Source organism: Pseudocercospora fijiensis (genome assembly GCF_000340215.1).
Source record: "Pseudocercospora fijiensis CIRAD86 unplaced genomic scaffold MYCFIscaffold_8, whole genome shotgun sequence".
NCBI classification, from domain to species: domain Eukaryota; kingdom Fungi; phylum Ascomycota; class Dothideomycetes; order Mycosphaerellales; family Mycosphaerellaceae; genus Pseudocercospora; species Pseudocercospora fijiensis.
Genome location: NW_006921539.1, coordinates 107,887 through 132,479, shown reverse-complemented (window position 1 = coordinate 132,479; position 24,593 = coordinate 107,887). Strand labels below are relative to the sequence as shown.

The 24,593-nt window shown below is 52.7% G+C and overlaps 12 protein-coding genes across 12 annotated transcripts; 6 read left to right on the top strand and 6 right to left on the bottom strand.

Annotated features, from left to right (window-relative positions):
• Nucleotides 1–360: 360 nt before the first annotated feature.
• On the bottom strand, nucleotides 361–1,477 carry MYCFIDRAFT_166885 (uncharacterized protein; the record flags this gene model as incomplete). Its single annotated transcript, XM_007931627.1, has 2 exons — nucleotides 361–1,390; nucleotides 1,446–1,477. The coding sequence occupies 2 exons, from the start codon at nucleotides 1,475–1,477 to the stop codon at nucleotides 577–579; spliced, it is 846 nt and encodes a 281-aa protein (XP_007929818.1). The 3' UTR covers nucleotides 361–576.
• An 837-nt stretch (nucleotides 1,478–2,314) lies between these two features.
• MYCFIDRAFT_198870 (uncharacterized protein) lies at nucleotides 2,315–2,764 on the top strand (the record flags this gene model as incomplete). Its single annotated transcript, XM_007931626.1, has 1 exon — nucleotides 2,315–2,764. The coding sequence occupies one exon, from the start codon at nucleotides 2,315–2,317 to the stop codon at nucleotides 2,762–2,764; it is 450 nt and encodes a 149-aa protein (XP_007929817.1).
• Nucleotides 2,765–3,058: 294 nt separating this feature from the next.
• Nucleotides 3,059–6,676, top strand: MYCFIDRAFT_177665 (uncharacterized protein; the record flags this gene model as incomplete). The annotated part of the gene is made up of 7 exons (XM_007931625.1): nucleotides 3,059–3,069; nucleotides 3,106–3,156; nucleotides 3,193–3,254; nucleotides 3,283–3,352; nucleotides 3,394–3,409; nucleotides 3,435–3,794; nucleotides 3,824–6,676. The coding sequence occupies 7 exons, from the start codon at nucleotides 3,059–3,061 to the stop codon at nucleotides 6,674–6,676; spliced, it is 3,423 nt and encodes a 1,140-aa protein (XP_007929816.1).
• Nucleotides 6,677–7,547: 871 nt separating this feature from the next.
• Nucleotides 7,548–9,218, bottom strand: MYCFIDRAFT_51075 (uncharacterized protein). Its single transcript, XM_007931538.1, has 3 exons — nucleotides 9,152–9,218; nucleotides 8,123–8,989; nucleotides 7,548–8,071 (listed from the first exon to the last, which is right to left on the bottom strand). The coding sequence occupies exons 1-3, from the start codon at nucleotides 9,170–9,172 to the stop codon at nucleotides 7,760–7,762; spliced, it is 1,200 nt and encodes a 399-aa protein (XP_007929729.1). The 5' UTR covers nucleotides 9,173–9,218; the 3' UTR covers nucleotides 7,548–7,759.
• Nucleotides 9,219–9,615: 397 nt separating this feature from the next.
• MYCFIDRAFT_120758 (uncharacterized protein) lies at nucleotides 9,616–10,417 on the top strand (the record flags this gene model as incomplete). The annotated part of the gene is made up of 2 exons (XM_007931624.1): nucleotides 9,616–9,772; nucleotides 9,837–10,417. Coding segments are annotated over 2 exons (738 nt in total), but the record flags the coding sequence as incomplete, so codon positions are not given.
• Nucleotides 10,418–11,481: 1,064 nt separating this feature from the next.
• Nucleotides 11,482–13,166, bottom strand: MYCFIDRAFT_143173 (uncharacterized protein; the record flags this gene model as incomplete). The annotated part of the gene is made up of 2 exons (XM_007931623.1): nucleotides 11,482–11,898; nucleotides 11,952–13,166. 2 exons carry the CDS (start codon nucleotides 13,164–13,166, stop codon nucleotides 11,482–11,484), a joined length of 1,632 nt encoding a protein of 543 aa, XP_007929814.1.
• Nucleotides 13,167–14,968: 1,802 nt separating this feature from the next.
• MYCFIDRAFT_57906 (uncharacterized protein) lies at nucleotides 14,969–16,768 on the top strand (the record flags this gene model as incomplete). The annotated part of the gene is made up of 3 exons (XM_007931574.1): nucleotides 14,969–15,204; nucleotides 15,255–15,825; nucleotides 15,894–16,768. 3 exons carry the CDS (start codon nucleotides 14,969–14,971, stop codon nucleotides 16,605–16,607), a joined length of 1,521 nt encoding a protein of 506 aa, XP_007929765.1. The 3' UTR covers nucleotides 16,608–16,768.
• A 463-nt stretch (nucleotides 16,769–17,231) lies between these two features.
• MYCFIDRAFT_34916 (uncharacterized protein) lies at nucleotides 17,232–18,482 on the top strand (the record flags this gene model as incomplete). Its single annotated transcript, XM_007931470.1, has 1 exon — nucleotides 17,232–18,482. The coding sequence occupies one exon, from the start codon at nucleotides 17,232–17,234 to the stop codon at nucleotides 18,480–18,482; it is 1,251 nt and encodes a 416-aa protein (XP_007929661.1).
• Nucleotides 18,483–18,764: 282 nt separating this feature from the next.
• Nucleotides 18,765–19,419, bottom strand: MYCFIDRAFT_198863 (uncharacterized protein; the record flags this gene model as incomplete). The annotated part of the gene is made up of 4 exons (XM_007931622.1): nucleotides 18,765–18,935; nucleotides 18,995–19,114; nucleotides 19,174–19,212; nucleotides 19,303–19,419. The coding sequence occupies 4 exons, from the start codon at nucleotides 19,417–19,419 to the stop codon at nucleotides 18,765–18,767; spliced, it is 447 nt and encodes a 148-aa protein (XP_007929813.1).
• Nucleotides 19,420–19,710: 291 nt separating this feature from the next.
• MYCFIDRAFT_212095 (uncharacterized protein) lies at nucleotides 19,711–20,424 on the bottom strand. The gene has a single exon (XM_007931621.1). It carries the CDS (start codon nucleotides 20,375–20,377, stop codon nucleotides 19,838–19,840), a length of 540 nt encoding a protein of 179 aa, XP_007929812.1. The 5' UTR covers nucleotides 20,378–20,424; the 3' UTR covers nucleotides 19,711–19,837.
• Nucleotides 20,425–21,112: 688 nt separating this feature from the next.
• On the top strand, nucleotides 21,113–21,514 carry MYCFIDRAFT_177659 (uncharacterized protein; the record flags this gene model as incomplete). Its single annotated transcript, XM_007931620.1, has 4 exons — nucleotides 21,113–21,165; nucleotides 21,206–21,228; nucleotides 21,264–21,398; nucleotides 21,441–21,514. 4 exons carry the CDS (start codon nucleotides 21,113–21,115, stop codon nucleotides 21,512–21,514), a joined length of 285 nt encoding a protein of 94 aa, XP_007929811.1.
• A 1,290-nt stretch (nucleotides 21,515–22,804) lies between these two features.
• MYCFIDRAFT_34326 (uncharacterized protein) lies at nucleotides 22,805–24,249 on the bottom strand (the record flags this gene model as incomplete). The annotated part of the gene is made up of 5 exons (XM_007931433.1): nucleotides 22,805–23,067; nucleotides 23,138–23,655; nucleotides 23,732–23,857; nucleotides 23,926–23,983; nucleotides 24,048–24,249. The coding sequence occupies 5 exons, from the start codon at nucleotides 24,247–24,249 to the stop codon at nucleotides 22,805–22,807; spliced, it is 1,167 nt and encodes a 388-aa protein (XP_007929624.1).
• Between the last annotated feature and the right edge of the window lie 344 nt (nucleotides 24,250–24,593).

The following is a 24,593-nucleotide window of genomic DNA, read 5'->3' as shown; positions in this document are numbered from 1 at the left end:
GTGGGCGCCATAAGTCACAGCATATTTCCAGATTCTTTTCCTGATATGATCAGGCAGTCTGCTAAAGAGGCCCATCGGACTTGGTGGTCTCGAGAACCATCGGCCATCGCTCATGATCAGCAGCTGTTTGCGCTTGTGCTGCTCGAGCCAAGCAGATACGGTCCTGCCTGGTCGGGGTCTTTCGGGCTCTGGGAGGACATTACGTAGGCTGACCACTGATGTGCGCACAGATTTCCGCTTCCAAAATGCTCGTGCAGGAACGAAGCTTGCTTGGGATGTGGTGTTGTACATGCTGTCGGGATATCTGCCAGTCGCTTTAGCTGAGTGTTTGAGGCCCGAGTAGGAGATGTAGTGATGATTCAAATCTCGAACTCTCGGTAACGCAGCGCAATGGCTTTTGGCGACCATTAATGCTGTAAGCTGAAAGGAAGGTCTTGAATACATACATCGAATGATCATGCTGCGCATGATCACGCTTGTGGCAAACTGTCACTGCCACGCACTGCACCCCATTCACGACCGATTTTGAGCTTCAGCTTGCATTCCCTGATGTGTCCTTCGTCATGCAGGCCCTCATCATCTTCCACCCATCTTGTCGATGACGTCCCTGTGGGCTGCTCGGTCTTTTTCAGCTTCACTCAGAGGCTTTATACTCCTGAGATCGCCTACGACATCCTTAGCCTTGCCAAAATACACCTCTTGGAGCAAATTTCGCATCCGAGTCTCCATGTCCTCCACGGTTCTACCAATATTCACCACATGACTCTGCTCAATCTCGGCGTCCCGCAAGCCTTGAAGTGGCATATCTTGCTCTGTCTGCCTTGTGAGATTGCCAGCAAGCTCCAGATTGTCCACGCTTGAGGTCTGCAGGCCCAGATCTAAGATGACCGTGCTTGTGAGCTTGTAGTGTGCTGATCGCTTGGTGGCTGCCTCGTTGACTTCGAGCACATGTATGCTGTCCCAGCCACCTTTGCCGCCGCCTCGAGCATCAGCCGTCTTTTTGAAAAGCACCACGCCTGCGAAGCCCTCGTCCAGTGCCCAAAGATATGCTGAGCTCACGCCGCCCTCGTAGTACAGCTCTCGATACACATCAAATCCAGCATTGAGGGCCTCTTCCATACGCCGAACCCTTCCGCCAGGTATGAGATCGATCGCATCACCTTCATCTTCTAACGGAGGCTGGAACTCGTTGCTCCATGGACTTCGGTAGGAGGAGCCATCGCGGTTGTAGTCGCAGCAGAGGAAGTCGCGTCCAGATTGAGTACATCGTTTGGATGTGAGAGCAACGTCGACAGACGATAGCAGATCTTCCTCAAGCTCTGGGCGAAGTGAGATTATGCCTTGGAGGTTCTGCTGCGTTGAGTTTGGTGGCAGTCGGCGGAGGAGATCGCTGGAGCCTGGTCAGTGTTGATAGCGGGGGAGGGAGTGGGTGTGCATGTGCCTACAGTGCTGCGTCGAAGGGATCTATAGTTGCCATGGCGTTTTTGGATCGGCAGGTCCAGGCTCGAATAATGTGTTGGTACCTACAGTAGTACAGCCAGGGTTGATGTGGTTGTTCGAGCTGTGGTTCTGCTTGCACGGTCCAGTTGACAATTGGGGGTGCCAAGCGAGTGGGGGCCGATCTTCAGCTTGCTGTTCGAGATGAAGTCCGAGATGAGGCCAAGCTAGACCCAATGCCACGTTCAGAACAGCGACATTTGAGGCGAATTCAGGAAACACCTATAGCGCTGACAGGACGGTCAACTTGATCGCCGACTGTATGACTCTGACTGGCCTGCTCCTTCTCACGAGCACAATGGACGATCGACGGCCGTGACATTGCAGATCAGACTGCTTCTGCATTTACGCCAGCGACAAGATTGTCTGACATCTGAACAGACTTGTACCGCGAAGCTCGTCGTTCCCTACTCGACATGTAGCAAGCTCACGTCCAGACTGTAGTGCACCCGACTTGCCTGGCAAGCCAGTCTCGAACCTCAAGAATATCGCCAGCTTTTGGCTCGGAGCTTGCTTACCAGGACAACCGCCTATAATTCCGTCACTTGCACAGCACTGGCCATAGTAGGATCTGATGTATCTTGAGACAGTGCCAAGGCTCTCCAATCATAGAAGCATATCGTACAGGTCAGACTCCTGACGTCTCATTTGGGAGACTGTGTCAGTGCGCGAGTCGAGAGGAAAGCAGGCATCGCTCTTCTGGTCCGTGGCTGTGTTTTCGTTCACCATTCTCATTCTCAAAAGCCGCATCACTATCACTATCACGTACGCGTACAGTCTTCTACGTACCAGCCGAACACCAAAAAGACTTGACACAATGGCCACACGAACACGCCCTCAGACAAAGTCCTCCTCGAAGCAGGTCGCCGTGCAATCAAATCAACAACAGTCAGGCCAAAAGAAGACGCTCAAGACACACGTCGTCGAACAACTCACCCCTTTCAATGTCGGCGTCTTTTGCGCCTGCTCGACACTCGTCGGCGGTGCACTTTCCATCTACATGACCAACTACTGGTTCGGCAAGAAAGCCACAGAGAAAGCAAATCAAGACAAGAAAGATCTCGAAGAGCATCGCAACGGATGTCTAAGCGACTCTCAAGACTCCCACAGCAGCGATTCCCGCGCTCGCAGCTACCGTTCACGAAGTTCCAGTTCTGGAAGCTACGACAGAGACTATCGAGACTATTATGATAGCGGACGACGAGACTACGACAGACGAAGAGACTACGATTACGAAGAGCGGGAGGCTCACAGTCGGCGGCGGTGAATATGACTGCCAACAACATCGGCCGAATTCCTGGTTGTTTACACTGCATGCAGGCTTTCCGTGTCTGAGAATAGCCATCCCAGGCTATAACAACAAACCACTGACTCGCGCACCGCACCGAACATGATTTCGACGTCGGCATGTTTCAGCACAGGACTTTTGCTACTGCAGATTTTGAACGATTGGATATTGGCGTATCGGCGCTAGAGAATTGTCATGTGTGGCGTCATTTTTTGCGAGGTTTCACATGCATGCATCGCTATTACAGTCTTGCCGAAAAGTCGGGAAGCCGGGATGAACGATAAGTATTTTGGATCAGGGCAAGGCATGACTTGAAGTAGTTTCAATGGAAATGTGTATCAAGTCCTCCGTACAATGCAGCGATCGATCAGGTTGCGCCTCGGATGCTTGCCTTTCTTTTGATCAAGACATTCTGCCGCTGGGAGTGCTTGTTGCTATGAGATTTGGCGTTTCTTGAAGCCATGTTTCCGTGCTTGTATGATCCGGTGGTGGTCAAGTATCTGCTGGAGTCGTAAGGCCTACTGAAGCCAAGTTGGTAGGAGAAAGCTTTGCAGGACTCGAAGAGATGTAAGTAAAAGAACATTGTCTCGATGTTGATATATGGTGAGACGTCCACAGCCGACAGTGACGGGTCCACAGATGCAGAAAGCGTTGGGATGCGGATACAGGTGTGCGAGACAGACCACTGAAGTCTCAGCCTCAGCCACACCTTGCGAGTGCAGAAGACATACACGCTCGCTATGCGCGAGAAATAATGTTGCTGTATGGCAAGCGTAATGTGATGGAGGAAGTCGCGCCAGAAATAGAAGATGCGCTGCATTGGAAGATCCCTGCAGATCGATTGCGCCTCCCGCAACCAACGCACGGCCCCAGACCCAACTTCCTTGTCGGGAGAGCTTCGCGGACGCTGCACACATGCATCTGCTTTGCGAAGGCAAGGAGAAACGTCTCGGCGCTGGGTGACTGCGTTCCTAGGCTAGGCCATGCTAGCGTACGTCCACCATGCCGCGTGGACGGAACTTTATGCTAGAAGACAAGAATGCTCTGCTCTCGTACTTGATAGACCTCAGCCAAACATGGAACCCTCACGATATCCATGGCCTGTTCAAGCACGTCGAAGGCACCTTCAAGCAAGCTCGTGGCACCACATGGGCGGGGAAGAGCTTCTGGCTGAAGTTGGAGTATGAAGAAGCGTATTGGGAAAGGGAGGTCGAGGTCGGGCAGCGCAGACGAGGCCATGAGGAGGGCTCAGAATACGATCGTCTCATGCGAAGATGGATCAAGATCTGGTCGAAGATGACAGCCGCAGAATGGCAGTGGAAGTTCAATCACAACGAATGCGAGTGGGATGATATCCCTGACGGCTTCAAAACAGCCCCAGGCGTTGATGGGTTCCGCGTGTATGAATATGCGGACAAGGAGCTGGAGCGTGTAGTCGATGCCGCTTGTGAGAGGGCCATGGAAGTGGGCAAGGTCGAGCTGGCCATGTGTGTGCGGCAGATACATCAGGAGTCAATGCACGATTCGGAACTGCGCGAGCTTCTCGAGAAGATCCTCACTCAGACAGCCAACGAAGAAGACAACGCACGCTTTCAAGAGTTTGTGAGGGCGGCCAAGAAGGAGATCAAGGATCGGGAAGAGGAAGCCGGGGCGGTGCGCGCGCAAGGAAAGGCTACAGGGCAACAAGGGACCTCTTCGAAGAGGCCGCCTCCACCAAAAACCTCCAAACATCGAGAACCGGCGTCGCCTGAGGAGATTCGGTATGATCCGCCTGGGTGTAAATGTGCCAATTGCAAGGGAGGGAAGGAGTGGCAAGACGGCAAGAAGCAGGTCGGTGTGCAGAAGCACGCGGCCGAAACACCACGAGAGGGAGGAGAGGAAGTTCGCCAGGCCAAAGCGGGAGCTTCACCACAACGACCGCCTGCTCCAGAGCAAGAGGACGAGGATGCGACGCTGGTGGGCGAGAGTACCGAGCTACATGTGCACGCGGAAGCCAGCAACGCCGCAGTTGATAACGATAGCACGGCCACGACGTCAACGCAGCCACAGCCGGCAACCGACCAAACGTCTCTCGCAGACTCGAGTGCATCAACGCCTCTCGCAGATTCGAGTGCATCCTCACCTCTCACCGATCCAACAAATGATTCTGAGATTCGCAGTCCTGAGCCGCCAGACGCCGCAGAAGATTGGAGCAGCAGCACACCACTTCCTCCTCCCCCACCTGCCGCAGATATGGCTCGCAAGCGTCCGCAAGCGGCTGTGACTTCCGCAGACGGCCCCAGCGACAATGCAGCCCCATCTGAGAAACAAGCCCGACAACCACATGCGGATCCGCTGGTGACCAAAATTCTTGGTGACCTTCAATATGAGCCTTCCGTGCAGCAACTCCTGCAGCATGACAAGCCACTTCCATCGGAGGCCAATGTGCGACAACTCAATGCCCGCGAGTCGGCCTTGGAAATCATGCGCACCATCTTGGAGCATACGCCTGCCGCCAAAACGAGCTTGAAGCTTTTCATGGAGCAGTTGCAGGAAATAGAGGATCTTGGCAAACATGAGGAAGCCGAGAGTTCTGCTCGCAAAAAGCAACAGAAGAAAGCGAAAGCGAAAGCGCCCGCACGGAAGAAGCGTATAGAGACCGAGGAGACCGAGGAGGACGACGAGGATGAGGAAGACGAGGAAGAGCAAGAGCAGGTGCAGGAATCTGAGGACGAATCCGAGCATGAGCCTGTGAGGAAACGGTTGCGAACACGCTATCCTACCGATCAATCTGAGGTTGCTTACGACAGGTTGCACAATCGATGGCCATGTCCCATGGCGAAGGAGACGGGTTGTACCTCTCTCTTCAGCAAACCAGGCCATGCTGTCAGGCACGCCCGATCAGTACATGACGGCAAGAAGGACGTCAAATGCCCGGACTGTGGCAAAGCTTTCGCGCGACATGACAACATGAACCAGCATCGGAGAGGCGTGCATGGAAGGGGCAAACGTAGCCGCGAGTCGCGCTCATCATCTGAAGAAGCCGAAGAGGCCGACCTCGAGGATGCCAGACGAGCGAACAAACGCAGAAAGGCCGCCCGACGCGGCTCAAACGCAAGCTGGAATTCGGCAGACAATGCCGAGAGAGAAGGCGCCGAGACGAATGATGCCGATTCTTCTCGCGAAACCTCACCACTTACCGAGTTTACTTCGGAGGATGAGGAACAGGCAAAGGAGGCTTACATTGAGGAGCGATTGCGAGAAACATCGAACCGTGAAGCGAAAGAAGCTATCGAAGCTGTGTATGGACCAATGTCGCCGACAGAAGCTGGAGACGATGATGCAATAGTATCCGATGAAGAGATGGAGGACTTTCCACCGCCGCCACCGCCGCCTCCACCGCCTCCAGAAGAAGATTCTGGCGATCCTCTTCGAATCATCTCAGATGCCACCGCTGCAGCTGTAGCAAAGGACCCCGGCATCGCCCGGCTGGAGGCTAAGATCGACTATTTGCTGAGTCAACGTACCAATAGCACATCAAGCATCAAAGAATTGACTTCGGCCTCGATGCGCGATAGTTCTGCACCAGACAGACCTGTCCCTGCGAAGTCGCCGGCAGAAGCGCTTGCCAGTATCGCAGAGATTCTGCAGTCGAATGCGCTAGATGGTCAGAGCCCAGAAGTCACAAAACTCCTAATGCGGATGGCTAGGGATGCTGCTGATGCCACGATATACGCTGGCGAGGCTTTGCGTCGTGCTGGTGAATTGACGAAGAACGTCACAATGATGTTGGAGAAGGTTTGTAAGGATAACAGGAACCCCCTACAAGGAATTTCTATTACGGCCACAGCTACGGCGACTGATGATGATGGGAACACAACTACGGCCACTACCCAGGCCAAAGTCGATTGACGGAATCAGCTCCGAGAGAAATCTTTATGCTTACAGAGGCGATCAAGATATCTTATTGACATTGGTCACATCATGCACATGGACATCATGAAGGCTTTTCGGTACTCGCTGTTTTCCGTATAGAAGAATTGCTAGAATATACATAGCTACGAACGAGGATGCGCCATCTGGAATCTCGATCCTGTTAAACCAATGGTATGAACACCACAACTGTCCAAGCTGTACTTCCACATCACTCTTTCATCAAATCCCCCGAATTATACCTAACAACTCTTTCTTCACTCTCAAGCGTAGTAAGAGTTGCAACAAGAATATCTAACCTTTCCCATCTCCCGTCCCGTTCCCATTCCCCATCTCCGCTTCGCCTGTAATTTCCGTATCCGCCTCCCCCGCCAAGTTTCTCTCTGCAATTTTCTTTTCTTTAAATTTCCCTAATCTAGTCGGAAAAAAACAAATCAGGATAGTCGCCTGGTTTTTGGTGGTGGTGGGGGATTAGGTTGAGGAGGTGGGCGTGGATGAGCTGCTGGTTCTGGTTTGGGGGGGATGGGATGGGATGGCGAGGGCATGGCGAGGTTAGTGAGGGATTTGTTCCGACGGATGATTGATCGGGTTTGATAGGAGGACACTATGGGATGTCACTCGTCGGTGACTTGTTGCGGTTGCCGTGCTTTACGGAATGACATGATGGACTTCAGTGGTGAAAGGGGATTTTTCTATGTTTGTTGGGAAATGGCGTAAGTGGTCGTGAAGAAGGCAAGGCTGGGTGGCAGAGGCAATAGGGCCAGAGCTGTTGTCATTAACTCCTCGCCCAAGTGGCAACGCTTCGCTTGCTTCACGATTGTACATGGATTGTTTTGTCAGACGCGTGAATACATCGTTGAGATCTGTGTATCGTCATATCTGCATCGTATCTTGCTCCTTCTATCGCTGTTTGCCTGTAAACTCCATCATATGCTGTTCATCATGATACAATCTGACGCGTGATCAAAACTTTCGCCATGTAGTCCAACTGTGTGTCCTCTTCAGGCCCGTCAGCCCAGGAACATGTGCCTCAAGAGCTTCCCTCCCTAAAACATGGCAAACTTAACGCTCGGCTGGCTTCTTGCGCAAGCTACCAATTCGCCTCTTCAACCCATCTCGCAGACTGCCTTTCCGCTGCATTCCAGAATCTCTGTCGTTGGTATGAGCGATCTCCGCATCGACGGAACGGCCTTCTCCGCTAGCAATATCAACTGGATCACGGTTGTCTACGGAGCCATTCTGCTTGCGGTTCTTATACATCTGATCGCCGTTGGCCATTTCGATACCGTTGTCGTTGATGGTGTGTGCCTTGTAGGCCTTGTTGAGAGAGAAGGATGGCTCACCCTTCCCCTTAAGATCGTCTGGTGAGTATTCCTGCGCCTCGTTAGCATTGCGCCAGTGCCCATTGGGTAGGCGGTATCTCACCTTTCCACTCCAACGCTTGTAGCCCGGTCCATCTGGATTGTCCTCGTGCATGAGGTCGGCTCCTTCCTCATAGTTGTAAGTCCTGCCAAAGCGGTCTGGCATGCCTGGAGGTACCACAGCAACACCGTCGAGCGGTTTGTGCCTGTCAAGACTGTCCTTAACATTCTCTGCAGGCGTAGCTTTGAGCGCTTCTTCGTTCGACTTCTGCAATGCGGCTACTGGCGAAGACTTATAACTAGTATTTCTGGCTAGCAGCGCGGCATCATATGGGCCCTCATGATGGTAAGCACGGCCTCCAATAGCAGGGTCAAGGCGGTCGATGGTGTCGGCTCCCGGCTGATGCTTCTTTCTAAGATGCGGCGAGCGGTGGGCCCTCAAGCTATCGCGTCTGATTCTCTCCAGAGGCTCAGTACTCTCATCGCCTGGGTATCGCTGGTTCAAGGAGGATGTGCGTCTGCGGTGTTGTTTTGGAGAGCCTGGGGCAGAGCCAGTGGCATGCTCATAAGATGGCGGCGGCTTGCCATGGCTTCCACTGCGACTGCGCGGTGCTGGCTCAAAGTCGCCAAATGCCTCAGCGCGGTAGTTGGGAAACTCCTCGCGAGGACTTCTCCGTCTCCCGCTATTGCTTGCGCCGCTCAGTGCTCGGGTGTGCGATGATGCGCCAGTCTTTTCCGGTATGCCATGCTTGTCGATCGATTTGCGGTATGGGTTGTTGCTCGCGGATGAGCGACCGGTGGAGGTTTTGGGCAGGGCGGGGGCATTGGCTTTGTGGGCGGGATCGAATGTGCTGCCAAAGTGCGTGCCCGGGCCAGTCTCGTCGGCGGGCTGAGGTGCATTCAATGGATCGATCAAGTAGGCGGCTGCGGCCTGTACAGTACACGAGCTTGGTGTCAGCCGCTGACTTTGTGCCTTTGTTCATGCCTTGCAACTGTTTGCGTTTCACTTCTGCCTGCTGCCTGCTGCCGCTGCCGCTGCCGCTGCCGCTGCGGCCCCTTGCATGACCACGCGAGATCGTTGAGTTCTGCTTACCTTGCTACCGTCTTCCGCCATGTGGTAATATTGCTTATCGTCTCCAAGTCCAAGCTGTGGTCTCCAGGTGAAGGCAGGAGTAGTTGCGTGAGAAGAGGCTGCAGGAGTGAGATGCAGAGCAGGCGGGAACTTGCTCCCTGCACCGGCCCCTGCACTTGCGCGTACATTTGCTCGTGCTCATCCGTGCCGTGCGTCCTGCATGGATGATGGGCCTGGCTACGTCAGCGTCAGGCCTCAGAGACCCCTGCTCGCGTGCCTCAGAACGATCAGTGCTCCGCTCCGTCATCGCGACACACGCGTCAACTGCTTGATTCCAACGCGCGATCGTGTCGTCGTGCTCCGGATCTGCTCGGACAGTCTCGTAGCAGAGCCCCACACACACTCCTGATATTCTTCTAGCCATGGGCCTGGTCGACTACTCGGATTCCGACGAGGAAGACGACGAGCCCAAGAGTAAGAAGAGGAGATTGTCTGCCTTACCACCACTTCCTGCCGGCTTTCGGGACTTGTACTCGTCGACGGTGAGGACGAGCACTCAAGATGATCCCGCCCTCCATGCTGGCCGGAAACGAGTGACCCCTCATGTCGTGGGCAATTGGCCGACGCATGTATATCTCGACTGTAAGGACAACTGAGTTCCGTTGCCCTTTCCATCTTCTTCGCGATTCACTAACATGTACGGGAGGGAGTCCAATGCCAAAGGAGTACAGCTTACTGTCCGAGATCCTCGAAGAAATCAGGAAGACAAGCGGCGAGGAGCACGTGCAGAGCTTGCTGGAGAACGACCTGGGAGTCCAGCTGCCACTGCACGTCTCATTGTCGCGCCCCTTGGCACTGAAGACAGAGCAGAAAGACAGCTTCGTATCGAGGCTCGAGACGGCCATTGAAGAGGCGAGCGTGCGCGCATTCGAGGTCCAGCCACTGGAGCTGGTCTGGCATCCCAACGAACACCGTACGCGCTGGTTCCTTGTGCTTCGCTTGCAGAGGCCTGCCGGCGATGAGCTGAAGAATTTGCTGAAGACCTGCAACGCTCTCGCCAAATCCCTCGACCAGCCTCTACTCTATGCTGAATGCCACAATGAGGCCAGCGACGCTTTCCACATCAGCATTGCCTGGTCGTTAAAGCCCCAAGGTAGCAAGAGCTCTGGTGTAGGCGCTACGCCTCAAAGTGCTTCTGCTGATGCTTTGGGACGACTGGAGGCTCTTCGAGTCGGCTTCTCAGACGTCAAAGTCCGCGTCGGACAAGATGTGACTTCTATTGCTCTGCGGAGTGCCCGAAAGGGGTGATCGAGCGCTTTCCTTCACACAATGTCAGAGCTTTCTCGCACGATGCGCAAACGGAGAAGGTACTCAGGCGCGTCAAAGTTTAATCCGGGCGCATAAATATTTCCACTCTTCCTAGCATTTCTTGAAATTCGCCGACAACACAGTCCCAACCATGACGTCCACCGACACAAACTCGCTGCTGGTCAAGAAGCGGGTATGTGTTGCAACTGTACCAGTCCCATCACCTCCTAACCTTGTCGCAGAAGATCCTCGTCGTCGCGCGTGATCCTGCGAGCATTTTGAGGCGGCCTCAGAATTTACTTACCACGCTTGGAGAGAGGCTGCTTGACAGAGGACTGAAAAGGTGCGAACTCTGAAAGAAGTCGAATACGGTCCTTGTGCTTGTCGCAGAAGGAAGGCTATCTCCAGCGCAGCAGCAGGCGAACTCAAAAGATCATCGCTGCACCAGTTTCATTCATTCATAGCCACAAATCTGTTCTTGCCCACGACTCCGCTCGCTTGCAGCAGAACAGCACGAACAGAAAACCAGACCCACCCAAAAGCACTGTTTCTCGATAGCAACGAGAACATCAGTGATCAGCCACAAGTCTCACAACGTGCATGTCTCCATCTAGCGTAGCGATAGCTGAGCTTTCTTTTTTTTTCACCCCCTTTTGGATATCAACTTCGTTCTGCTGAGTTTCATTCAAGATCTGGATCAGAGTCGAGGGAGGGTACGCAAAGAGATTCGTGGCTGTGAGGATAGATAGCCATGGATTGATGTCAGGAGGTTGGAGTTTTAGGGTAGAGCAGTGGCAGAAGGCTTTTGGAGTTGAGAGTTCGGGAGATGTTGCCGAGACAGGTGTTGGGAAGATACCGGGACGGCGAGGGAGGGAAATAGATCTGGTATGTGTAGGGACGGGGGGCTCGAAATGAGTAATGAAGAAGAATTGTGGTAGTATCAATCAGATTGTTGCACTGGTCACTTTATACGATTTTACTTTCAGCAGATATAAAGATATCAACATGCCGTGAACTAGACGGTCAACATATATTTTTCTGTCCTACGACTGTGTCGGCATGTTCGTCGTAGCCTTCTGACTAATCGCGTCCTCTGCTCTCCACAAGCTCGTCACAGTCTTGAGTTGTGTGTAGAATTGCAGACCTGGCTTTCCGTAGAATGTGTTTGCTCCACCTCCAGCAACACTCTTCTTGTTACCAGTGAACGAGAACATTGGAAGCGGGACCGGAATTGGGACATTGATACCGACTTGACCAGCCTGGATCTGTTTCTGGAACTTCGTTGCTGTGGCTCCCGAAGATGTGAAGATCGCGGTTCCGTTACCGTATTCGTTCGCGTTGATGAGGTCGATCGCTTCGTCAAGGGTCTCGACATTGAGGCAGACGATAACAGGACCGAAGATCTCCTCCTTGTAGCAGGTCATGTCCTTCGTAACGTTGGCAATGATGGTTGGGCCGACCTGCGTAACATGTTAATTCCCAGCAGCTTGCATTTAGGATTGAGTTTGCTTACCCAGTTGCCATTTGGATACTTCTCCGGCTTCTGGCCTCGTCCATCAAGCACAATGGTTGCGCCTTCCTTCTCTGCAGTGGCGATGATGTCCTCAATTCTCTTCTTGGCTTGTGGAGAAATGACTGGACCAAGATCCGCGCCTTCCTCAAAGCCTCCGTTCATGCTCAGGCCCTTCGCACGCTCGGCGATCTCAGCAACCCAGTGCTTCGTCTCGCCGACCAGCACAAGCGTGCTGAGAGCCATACATCTCTGACCAGCAGCACCAAATGCGGCACCTGCAATGGCGTTCAACGAAGCGTTTTTGTTGCAGTCTGGAAGGACCGCAGCGTGGTTCTTCGCGCCCAAGTTGGCCTGCACACGCTTGCCCTGAGCACTTCCTCGGCTAAAGATGTACTCTCCAGCCTTGTTCGAGCCGACAAAGGAGATGGCCTTGATTCGTGGCTCGTCAATGATGAAGTCCACAGTCTTGGCCGCACCATGAATGACGTTAATCACGCCTGGTGGGAATCCTGCCTTCTCCGCGAGCTCGGCGAGGATCATAGTCGCACCTGGATCACGCTCGGAAGGCTTGATCACCACCGTGTTACCGGTCATGGTAGCGATTGGGATGGTCCAGAGAGGAATCATGGCTGGGAAGTTGAATGGACAGATGGCGGCGACGATACCGAGTGGCTCGCGGTATGTGCGTGTCTCCATGTCTTTCGACACTTCAAGCACCTCACCAAGCATCTGTGTGGTAATTCCACATGCAGTCTCGGCGACCTGAAGACCACGAAGGACGTCTCCTCTTGCGTCGGCGAAAGTCTTGCCCTGCTCTAGCGTAATGCTGGCCGCGAGACGATCCCAGTTCTCTCTGATCAGGGCCACATACTTGAACATGATCTGCTGCCTATGCAGCAAGCTTGTCCTGCTCCATGCCGGGAATGCTTTTTCTGCACTGTCCACCGCTGCCTTCAACTCCTCATCTGTGGATTGTGGTACACGGGTCACCAGGTTGTTTGTGGCTGGGTCATGGAGATCTATCCATTGCGATGCTTTTGAAGCTACGAACTTGTTGTCAAGGAAGTTCGGGGTGTCCAATGGCTTTTCGACCTTCTCGTGCGTAGTTCGGTATTCTGCGGGGCTGGAAGCTGCTGCCGTCGTCGCTGCGAGGTGCTGGGTCGTGGCGTGTAGTCTTCGCACGCCCGTCTGGCCTGCGCTGGGGCTTTGAGGCATTCTGCAGACTCTGGAGGCTGCAATTGGTGTTGGACGGGCTGTGAGACTCTGCAATGTTCGTCGTGACAGTGCTCGACGTGCGGCCATTGTGGTAGAAGCAGGGCGTATGGCGTAGGTACCGGGAGCTGGCGTGGGGTCTGGGCTTCACCGTCTTCTAGCTAAAGAGACTCGCGGAGAGGAGTACCTAGCTGGCGGTTGTAAGGATTGTCCTGTCCAACCCTGATGACTACGCCAGAAAATTGGCCCTGTTTATGCCGGAAAGCAGCAGCCTGCCAGCCTTTCGTATGTCTGTCGCCGACTCTCCCCGCTCGGCGTGCCTGTGCCTATCTTCGGCACCACGCTCCGGGCTTATCCGAGGTGAAGCGCAAGAAATGGTCTGTGCTTGACCCGGTGTCGCTAGCGCCTTCCGCATTGGGGTACGAGGCATAAAGTACCATTGCAACGCTGCTCTACATGGCACTTCGGAGCAGGACTGAAGACGTGGTGAACGCTTTGGTAGTTCATGCCGATAACAGCAAGAGCGTTGTGGCTAGGAAACATGATGGTAATGCGATCATGGGATACTGGTTTGGAACGCTGGAAATGAGCTGATTTTGGAAGAAGAAAATTGTTATTTCTCTCGGGATTCAACTCTGGCTGTGATGAGAGAGATTGCAGCTTGTAGAAGGCTGAAACCGACCGAGTCGGGCAACAATAGCCATGAACGAAATGTCCAGATCGGCAGTCGTGTGCATTGAATTCGAGAACTGGAAGAGTATGGCGTCTCATGCTCCACTACATCTACCAGTAGATGTAATGGGGGTCATTTAAGCACCCTCCAAGGCGTCTTGTGAGCTCTTCAAACCTCTCTTGTCCTTCAGTCTCAACCCAGCAATACGATGTTCTGATATTGGGTCTTGCTCCAAGATCAAATGCCATAAGCTGCGAGTAGTACGAGTCCCAAGCATACTGAGGCTTAGCAGTTCTTGGCCACTTGGAGTCGTTCACCAGATGAATTGAATCGAAATGCAGTGTTGCTTCAGTGGATTTCCGATCCGAACCAAGACAGCCGATCAGCGACCGCAAGGCTTCGGCTTTCTGCAGTAAGTCTTCCTCTGGCCTGATGTGCTGCCTTATGTGTACGTGGGCGACCCATTTCATAAACACAGATGGCCTGGTCGGGCTGGCTGAAATGGCCGAGTTGCTGTGAGTGCCTATGAACGGAGGAGCGATGGGACGCCGGTTCTGGATATTGATCACCCAAAGCATCTTGTCGTACAGGACGTCCATGGCTTCTCTGTGTATTGATTTGCATACTCGGAGAACAGATGTCGCGCTGAAGGCGAAGCCCGGTGGGCGGGCGATGGAGACAGAACGCCACTCTTCGCCATCCCGGGCCAAAGTTATATGGCCGACTCCAGACGTGTATCCTTTCGCGTACGCCGCGGCTCTATGGGGAACAGGTGTAGTTGAGAGACCAGGAATGTGCAGGCAATGCTGGAAGATGGTCATGCGGATTTCTGGTGGCAACGCAAGGAACGAAGACTTCGACACTTGGTCATGCGCCTCAGGCCTGTCATCTGCCATCTGAGGCGTCTGAGCAGCGTGTCATATGAGAAAGAGCCTCCGCTCAATGCGCAACTTGATAATGTTGTTGAATCCTGCTGAGTTGTTCGTGCTGGAGGCTCCAATCTCGCCTGCTCCGCCCCCACGCCCAACCTGGCGTTGACTTCCACGTTGTCCGCGCAACGAAATCATCAAAACATCGAGTCATCAAGGTTGTTCTTCATCGCAGACTTGGGATTAAATAATATCGTGTCAAGATGGCACGCTTCGGACCAATTGTGCTCCTCTCCATCGCAGGTCTGGTTTCGGCGTTCAATGGTCAGCAACCCTTGATCGATAAGGAGGCATCTTCCAGCGGCAAATCGCTGGTCGACACCGAACTGCTGCAGTCGAAGATTGACGGCGACAAACTGCTTGCGAGGGCCGAGGATCTTTACAAGCTCGCCGAATTGAGCTGGCACGAATACAATCGCCCTACCAGAGTCATAGGCGAGTCAGAGCAAACGCGACATATTGCGTCCATTACTGACAGTGACCAGGCAGTGCTGGCCATGCCGCTACTCTCGACTACATATGGGCCACTCTGTCCAAGCTTGGAAGCTATTACCACGTCTCGCAGCAGACATTTCCTGCCGTTCTTGGATACGTGTCGGAGTCCCGGCTCGTCCTTGATGATGAAGTGATCAAAAATGCGTCCGCTATGAGCCTCACGCCGCCAACCAAGGACCACGAGCCGGTACAGGGCGATCTCATACTGGTTGAGAACAGCGGTTGTGAAGCGTCTGACTATCCGAGCTCAGTCAGAGGCAATATTGCTTTCATCCAGAGAGGACAGTGCGCATTTGGTAACAAGTCCTCTCTGGCTGGTCAAGCAGGTGCAGTCGCTGCAGTCATATACAACAACGAAAACGGTCTCTTTGGAGGGACACTAGGAGAACCCGACGCGGACCACATCGCCTCATTCAGCATCTCTTTGGAGGAAGCCAAGCCATACATTGAGCAGCTTCAGGATGGACGTTCTGTCAGTGTCATCGCATACATTGACGCCGAGGTCAAGACTATCGGGACCAACAACATCATCGCCGAGACTGTTCAAGGTGACAAAGATAACTGTGTAAGTGACCTGATTCACAATTCTCCTCTCGGAAAACGAAGGACGATCGCTAACAAGTTCTGCTGTAGGTGATGCTTGGCGCTCACTCTGACAGTGTTGAAGCTGGCCCTGGTATCAACGATGATGGCTCTGGCACGCTGTCATTGCTTGAAGTGGCGACAGCGCTGACCGAATTCAGTGTGAACAACTGTGTACGCTTTGCCTGGTGGGCTGGCGAAGAAGAAGGTCTCCTTGGATCGAATTACTACGCAGCGACACTTGCGCCAGAGGAGAACCGGAAAGTCCGACTATTCATGGACTACGACATGATGGGCAGTCCAAACTTCGCATACCAGGTCTATAATGCTACCAATGATGAAAATCCAGCTGGGTCCGAAGAGCTCCGAGACCTTTACGTTGACTGGTACAAGAAACATGGTCTCAACTATACATTCATCCCATTCGACGGCCGCAGCGATTACGATGGATTCATTCGCGCTGGTATTCCAGCCGGAGGCGTGGCTACTGGCGCAGAAGGAGTCAAGACTAAGGAGGAGGCTAGAGAGTTTGGTGGCAAAGCTGGAGACTGGTACGATCCATGCTACCATCAGCTCTGCGACGACGTGGGCAATGTCAATATGACAGCATGGGTTGTGAACACCAAGCTGATCGCTCATTCCGTCGCCACTTATGCTGCATCTTTTGAAGGATTCCCAGAAAGAGAAACGGAGGCCAACATCTACGGCACACCGACGGAGTATGGTTCGAAGCACAAGTATCGCGGAAGCAAGCTCTTTATATAAGTGCTTCAGCGATGAGTTCTGCAATTACACATATAGATCTTCCTGCGCTTCGACACAGAGGACTGTGTTGACGAGGCCTTACAAGCCACAGGCATGAAGGCTTGTGCCCGGTTTATCTCTATACAGTACATATATGGCGTATGCGATAATGATAGACATTGCACCCATCGACAGATGCTCTCGCACAAACATACAATGCCAAGCATTCGCTGACGATGATGCCGTCGCTTTCCTTTGCACTTCTCTCCTTTCCTTGCTTTCGATACACATAGCAGAAGTTGTGATCCGCAATATGTCACTGATTTTATCCTGTCTGCCGCTCTGCGATTGATTCACTTCTCTATAGCCTTATCAACTATTCTTAGCTACACCCGTTCGGCTCGGAGCACTGTGGTTCACGACAGCTGTCGATGATCCCCACACCTCACCAACAGGAACACGTGAATTCAACGCATCGTCATAGTCACATGCGCGCATCGCAGATGTGCTTTCGGACCAAAGTTGCTCGGCACTGCTTTCAAACCATGGAAGGTAAGTAACGACAGGTGAGCACAACTTTCCCAAAATTGGAGCATTACGGGCCTGTACAAGCACGCCTCTCTTTCTACATCAGCACGAAACATCATGGGCTCAGCAGGACAGCCGGTCAGAGTGGCCATTGTCGGAGGAGGAATTGCGGGTCTGGCGGTGGCAGCTGGACTGTCGAAGCAGTCGAACATTGACTGGTATGTCTACGAATCTGTTCCAGAGCACAAAGATGTAGGAGCCGGTCTAGCACTACACATGAATGCGATCAAGGCGATGGGCCTGATCGGCGACGAGGTCAAGCAAACATACTTCGATCGAGCTGTCACCATCGGCGAAGAGGATGAAGAGATAGTGACCGAGGTGATTCTGGCGCATGGTCCGCATACAGGAGAGTGTGTCGCAGAGCTGGGCAGAGCCAAGGGCAGAAAGACCATTGCAAGAGCCGAGCTACTGAGAGGTTTGATGGAGCTTATACCGAAAGAGAGGGTCAAGTTTGGGAAGCGGGTCAAGAGCATAGAAGAGCACGATAATACTGTCACGGTAGAGTTTGAGGATGGAGAGAAAGTCCAAGTAGATTGCTTGATAGGTGCCGATGGGATGCGAAGCCTTACACGGTCATACATCTTGGGGCCTGATCATCCTGCAACTGCCCCAAAGAACCACGAAGGCTGGCACATCTACCGACGAATGATGCCAATGGAGAAAGCTGTTGCCAGAGGCATAGACCCGAAGTGGACGAAGTACGTGCCCATCTTTCTTGGTCCAAAAGGACATGTGAACTCCATCACTCTCGACAAAGGCAAGAGAATCAATATCGGCGTCGCCATTCGTGGCGCGAAGTTCAGCAAAACTGGCGAGGCTCCTCCGCTGAACCCGGAAGACTACGGTGATTACAGCGACGAAGCTAAGCTCTTTGTGAGCATGGTCGCAGAGGATGTGAATATGCAATGGACAGCTGCCGACCACGACCATGCGCCGATATACTACCGAGGAAACGTGTGCATGATTGGCGACGCCGCTCATACGATGTACGGGTTCGCTGGCAATGGTGCTGCTCAGGCTCTCGAGGACTGCGCTGTTCTCACTCACCTCTTCTCAAGAGTCACCAACTCCACCCAGATCGAGGCGGTCTTCAAGGCTTATGATGGTGCGAGAAGACCTCGATCCCAAGCTGTGGTGGATCAGACTAGGAAATTTGGTAGAGTCTACGCATATGCTGAGCCTGAATTGAAAGACAATGTTGAGGGTATGCGCGACTTCTTCAAGCGTGGCGCAGCCTTCACCAATGATGTGGACTTGGAGAAGCAGAATGAGGATGCAATGAGGCTTTATGAGAGCTACATCTGACGCAGATGTGTCCTGCTCCTTGTGCTTGAGGTAAATCGGTTTCTTGGATTGCCGCTGCAGGAAAGCTATAGCGGCTTATGCTAGGAGGACGACCTGATTGCCGTCGAATTTGGCAACACCGAGACCAGCTCAGCTGACTGCATGCCTGTCGCGCTCTTGGGACGCCGTTATCTCGCTATGACCCTTTCCGCTACGCCGCTGCTGCCACCATGCAAACTCGCTCAAAAAGAAAACTCTTCGCCGTCCGGAGGCAAGTCATCGAATTTGTTCAGTCGCGCGCGCTTATGGCACCGTAATGTTCAAGGCGCCCATCGGGATGTACGGCACAACATCTTGGAGTCCATCCTCTTCGCGATCGCGGCACTGGAAGGTGAGAGTCTGGCCGTGGAAAGCCCAGTCAGGACGATCGGTGACTTTGAGGCACTGCTGACCGTGCCAGTCGAAGTCGTTGAACTGTGGTCAGACAGCTCATTAGCATGCGCCCCCAACCTTTTCCGGCTTTTCGAACTTACATAGCAGTCGTGGTTATCTTCGAAGCCCACGCCGCAGATCGAGCCGATGGACCAGTAGAAGCTGTTGGTCCATTTGGTTGGAGCGGTGCACTCGGCGACCTGAGTGCCCTCGTGGGTGTACTGGGATAAAGTCAGCGTGCTTGGTCTGACATATGGTGGTAGAGGTGAACTGCACTTACCCACTCGCAGTTCTCACCCGGCTCGCCGACCTCGAGGCACTTGCTGTTTTTCGTGCTGTCGCCCCTATACATGATCGAGTCCTAGGGCGGGTTAGCTTGCTTTCTCGCGATTGTTGCGGCGGCGCTCACGAAACGCTCGTCCTGATTGCAGTTCTCGCCACTGTAGAACGCGATGCCCCAGGCGGACACGGACGGGGCGAGCAGAGCGCCAATGACGGCGAGGCTGGTCGAGGCGATGCGGACCATGATGGCGACTACAGTGACTGGGGGTGTTGGAATTGGGTATTGGTATTGGGTAAGAGGAGGTCCTGAGAAGGTCAACTTGCTTGCGGTGCAGGGTTTGGTGGATGTTTTTTCGACGATTTGGACTGCTTAAATGGGGTGGGTCAGATCTTGCGTCATAACTTTGTTTGTCAGTGAATGTGATGTCGTGAAGACTGAGTCTCAGAACCTATGAGATGCGGTCTCAAAGCCTTCAGTATTCACCATGAAATCACGACTCCGCATTCATTGCAGCTTCCCACGGTGAGATAATATGGAGCAGTAGCGAATGCACGTCGATTTGATCCGGGAAACTAGTCACAATCTTCTTCTCTACCGTCATAGAAGTATTCACCGCCGAGTACAATGTGTCGATTTGGAACTTGTCCCCAAGTATACATTGTCAATCAACCCCAGGACTCCATGCCTGCAGATAGGTGAGGTCCGCGACATGAGGGTAATCGCCCTGCCCTCTGATATCGTCAGATCGGGACACCCACCAGCGACCATCAATCCTCTCAAACTCCGTAACACCAATATTGGGAATTGTGATTCCAGGAAACAAGCCGACCGATTCCCCTTTCCACGACACCTTTGCGCTACCCGCTTCCTCATCCACCAAAATCTGCGCGTGCGACAGTGTCACTTTGTAGTCTGGACAGGCCGCGGCGACCGTCTGGAACATGTCGAACACTTCCCTAGAGTTCCGGATTGGAAGAGCTATGTTGGTTCCCGCTTGGAAGTCCGGGACAAATCGTGTCCATGGGAGCGAAGCTCGATCGAAGACTCGATTGTTGATAACGAAGATGAGCGAGTCCATAATTCCTCGTATCTGCCCTTCCGCTGACAGTCCGTCCAGAGCGTCCGTCAACGGCAAGACCGGCTTGATCGAACTATCTTGCCGCGCGATTTCCACCTGGTGGATTGGATTTGCGGTCAACATTTCAGCTCCGAGTCGAATGTTGTTCTTGGAATGGCATGAGCGGACGGCCAAAGTGATCAGCTGCAAGGTAGAAGGCGATTGACTCCTTCTGAACGACTTCCACTCATCTTCGAAAGTCAGCTGCTATATGGGTACCTGGCCAGGGTGACTGTATGCTCAAATCTTATGCCTCTCTCCACTTCCAACACCGCGATCGGCCTCTACCTATTGGCTGCCTCATGCTGCAAGACTCGACAGGGACAAGGCTGCGGTTGCGGCTTTTATGAACTTCCAACGCAGGAGCATAAACCTCAAGCGTCCGCTTACTAAGATCATCGGCTCACCGATTCATCTCAGTGCGACTGCTAACAAAATTTAGGTGGCCGCAGTGTTTGGTCGTATAGCGACGCAATCTCAAGTCTCATTGAGGTGTCAATCACTTGCTCAGCAGCTGTTCGAAGAGCAAGCAGTCAAGACTGTTCGGATACACTTCGGCATATTCAGATGCTGGCGAAAAGGAACTTGCAAGACCTGGTCGGGTCGGGTCTGGACTCTGGACTCTGCGACTGCGACTGTAGCATGTTGAAGAGACAAGTACTGCTGTACGAAAAAGGAGAGCCTCGACCTTGTCGGAAGTCTTATCCAAGGTTCGTTGGAACTTCAAATCGGCCCCACGACATCTTTCTGCAGAGATTCTTGTAGATTCACTCGGGGAAGATGGACATGGAGCTTCTATTATTAGTTCTATCATGAGGCATGGGTGAAGAGTTTCAGCCATCTCACTGCATGACTTTTCACCTTCATGCTCGGTCTACACTGGCCGAAGAGCCGAGACATGTCCTGTGAAAGCCTGCAATGGCGTCACTCACCGCGTTTTTGACATGTTCGATAATCATGCCCCATGCAGCGGTTCTTAGGACAGGTTCTTGGCGTGCAGCATTTCATAGAGCAAGAGGTCTCATTTCGCGGTATAATCTCCATTCTCGACACAGATTTCTGGAAGATCTATCTTGCCGTAGCCAAGAAGTCATTGTCCTGCTTGGTATGTTTCTTAGCTTAGCTAGGCATGACTGCCTGTCCAAAGAGGTTGAAAAATCATTATCGAGGATGAAGAACGAGAAAAAATATCTTCATTGGAGGTGGAGTATGCCTTCTTAGCTTCTCTGCATCGTCGAAATCTAATTCGTAATTAAGAGGACTATCTTGATTACGCATAGACTGCTATTCAGCAACCGGAAGTGGTGCGAGTCGTTGAACGGCCTGTCGTACATGTTCGAGGGAGTTGCGGCGGTGGGATTTGTGATCGCATGTCTGGTCCGTTGCTCGTGGATCACTCCCTTTTTCATTCAATTGTGCAGATGGCTGAAAGAGCCAGCAGGCAAGAATAGAAGCGAATGCATAGTAGGCTGGCAGATTTGGTTGGCACTGAAAAAATGTAGACTTTGCTCTCTAGAGACAGATCCAGATGAAATTGTGGTCCACAAAGCAGATGAGCTGACGCAAAAAAAAGTGCCGTTTGACAAGCAAGCCTTGCGCGTCAGATCGGTGGCACATCGATATGTGTTTTTCGGCACGGCAGGTCTGTGTACATCTCCCAGATGTAGCTGCAATTCTTACTTTCAGTCAACATGAACCGTTCTTTCAAGATCGTGATGGTGCAGCAAATTTTCTCCAGGAGTCTGATGGGTTTGGCAATCAACGGAGGGCTTTGAGATGATCCATTGCGATCAATGAAGAAGTGATGTGTCTTCGAGCGCAAGAGAGTCAGCTTGTGTTCAAGTCTGGCCTCTCCCCTCTATACCTTGCAGGAAAGATTCAAGTGCTGAGTGCTACAGCTTCGCTTGCTCTTTATCAATGGCACTTGGCCTGTTTGACCCTGTCCAGCTCCGTTGCATCAAAGGCTCCGAAGATTTTGGTAATCTCTCGGGTTGGGGTCGAGCAAATCTAGCGACTGGCTGTTCATGGATCTGGACTTGGTCGTTCTGGACTCTGGAGGTCTTCAGACGAGCACAGCTGATCAGATGAAGCGAGCGAGCAAACGACAAGACGATTGAGATGTTCTCACTGCCGGAATAGTTTGGCGTCCGTATTCGTCACGTCGAGAGCGCCGTTGCTACATGTGACATTCTGGGCCTACAATCACGATCTCAGCCATTTTCTCACAATCGACGAGACAGCTTCCTTCTGGTCGCCCGGAGACATGTGCCCTGCATCGTCAATGCCGAAAACTTGCAGTCGCCCAGTCCCTTTTCTTTCCCCTCCGACGCGATGTCTACCCGATCGGCTTTCCATATATCTCCATGACTCGCGCGGCTGAAGGCGGAACTTGATGTTCTCTTTCCATGGCAGCTCTGTATACTCACGAAATACACCAGGCGTCGTGCTACAATATCGTCAAACAAGTCCTCCTGCCTTGGGGAGGAACCTGGGTGGATGGATGCGCATGACTTACATGACAGCGTCAAAATTGCCATTCATGACAAGCACCGAGAGTTCCCCCTCGTCAAGAAGAAATGTGACTTCTCTTGTTGTCGGGATCAAGTTTTCTGGATGTGCGGTAAACGCAGCATTTAGCGAGAAGTTGATTGAAACATACTCCACGGGCTGGCGTAGTCCGAGCCGACGTTGGATTTCGGGACGATTCAGATGATGCTCGATGGAAATTGGGGACTTTGGGATGCAGAATCGGTCTTCGCCACACGGGAGACGAACTGTACTTGACATGTCAGTGGAGATACTGTATTTCCCATGTCTCTGGCGAAACCGCGATGAACAACTTACGATCGTAAGGACTCCGTCGACGTGTATCCACCTCTTGTTCTTGTAAATAGCGATAGATGTTGTTCAGACCAAATTCGTGACTTGTCGAGCACACGTAAGGATCTTGGGTACTTTGACATAAATGCTGCAAGCGCTCGGCTTCTGGCATCGCCATCGCAATAGCATCGCACGTACTCTGGTTGAAGTGGACGGGAAACTCGGCTTCACCTGTGCAGAACATCTCATAATGACCGAGGGGCGAGGAAGCGCCATCGACCAGGGCGTCTACCAAGATGATGCCATGGATTGGAACTTCAAGCGCCCCTTCGCGGAAGCTGAGCTGCTCCTGGACAATGTCGGAGGTGAACCTCGGCACATAAATTCCACCAAAGGACTCGCCGGCGATGAAGAGGCCTTTGGCGAAGTATTGAGGGTACTGTCGCGTGAAGCGCTTCACGAAGGTTGAAAAGTCGAGACTGGCCGTATGCAAGGTTGTTACAGGAGACGAGGAAGCCGAGAGTCCTGTTCCAGAAGGCTGGCTACCATGTCCAAAGTTCAGCGGACGAGTCCTCACGAGAGTGCTCACAGGAGTAGGGAAGAGCTCGGGTCACTCACTCTAGGAACAGCAGATTGGCATATTCTGACCAGCTGTGAGGATTGGGAAGCGTCTCGCTCAGGGTCGACATTCGGCATGGTCCTATCTCTTCGAACAGCCCGACCAGCGAGCTCGCACCAGGACCGCTTCCCACCACGCACGCAGCCGTCAGCTCAGCTCAAGCACTGCGGATGTTGAAGAGCGTCGTGCATACCCATTCAACCAGATGATTGTAGGACTTGCAATCGGATCATCTCGACTCTCCACAAACCCTGGCGCCGAGGCGTGTCAGCAGGGCGAACTTTGGCCGATGGAGTCATGGGGTTCAACGCGTACAGAAGAAGAGCCCTCTGCTCTGAGCGACCGGAACTGTTCCTACGAAATGCGAAGAGTTTGCGGCGCAGACGGTGTCGTTTTGCCAGTATACCGGGAAGGGGTCGACGGTGCTGCCGAGAAGAGGTTGCTGCGAAAGAGGTGAAGCCGATCCAGCAGTGATGTGGAGCAGGAAAAATATTCTGAGATCGGTGTAGAAAAGCATGCTCGCAGTAGTCAAGCAATGATATAGTTAGCCAGAGCTTCGTACGCATACAGGATCCTGCTTATATAACCGGTCTCCTCGAGACTAAACCGAGCCCTGGCCCCTAGCTACCCGCCCGAGCCCTAGTATAACCCGGTGCTAGCACTCTTATAGAATCGCCTCTATATTAAATTACGTACTCTTTCCGCCTAATATAGGCTATTTCTATTCCTAGTTAGTATTATTAATAGGCGCGTAGCGTATTATCTAAGAAATTATATTATAAATTCTACTATAGACCTAAAGTTCGTATTTCTTCTCCCTTTTATAGTAGATTGCCTAGTAACTACTAAAAATAGCTAAAT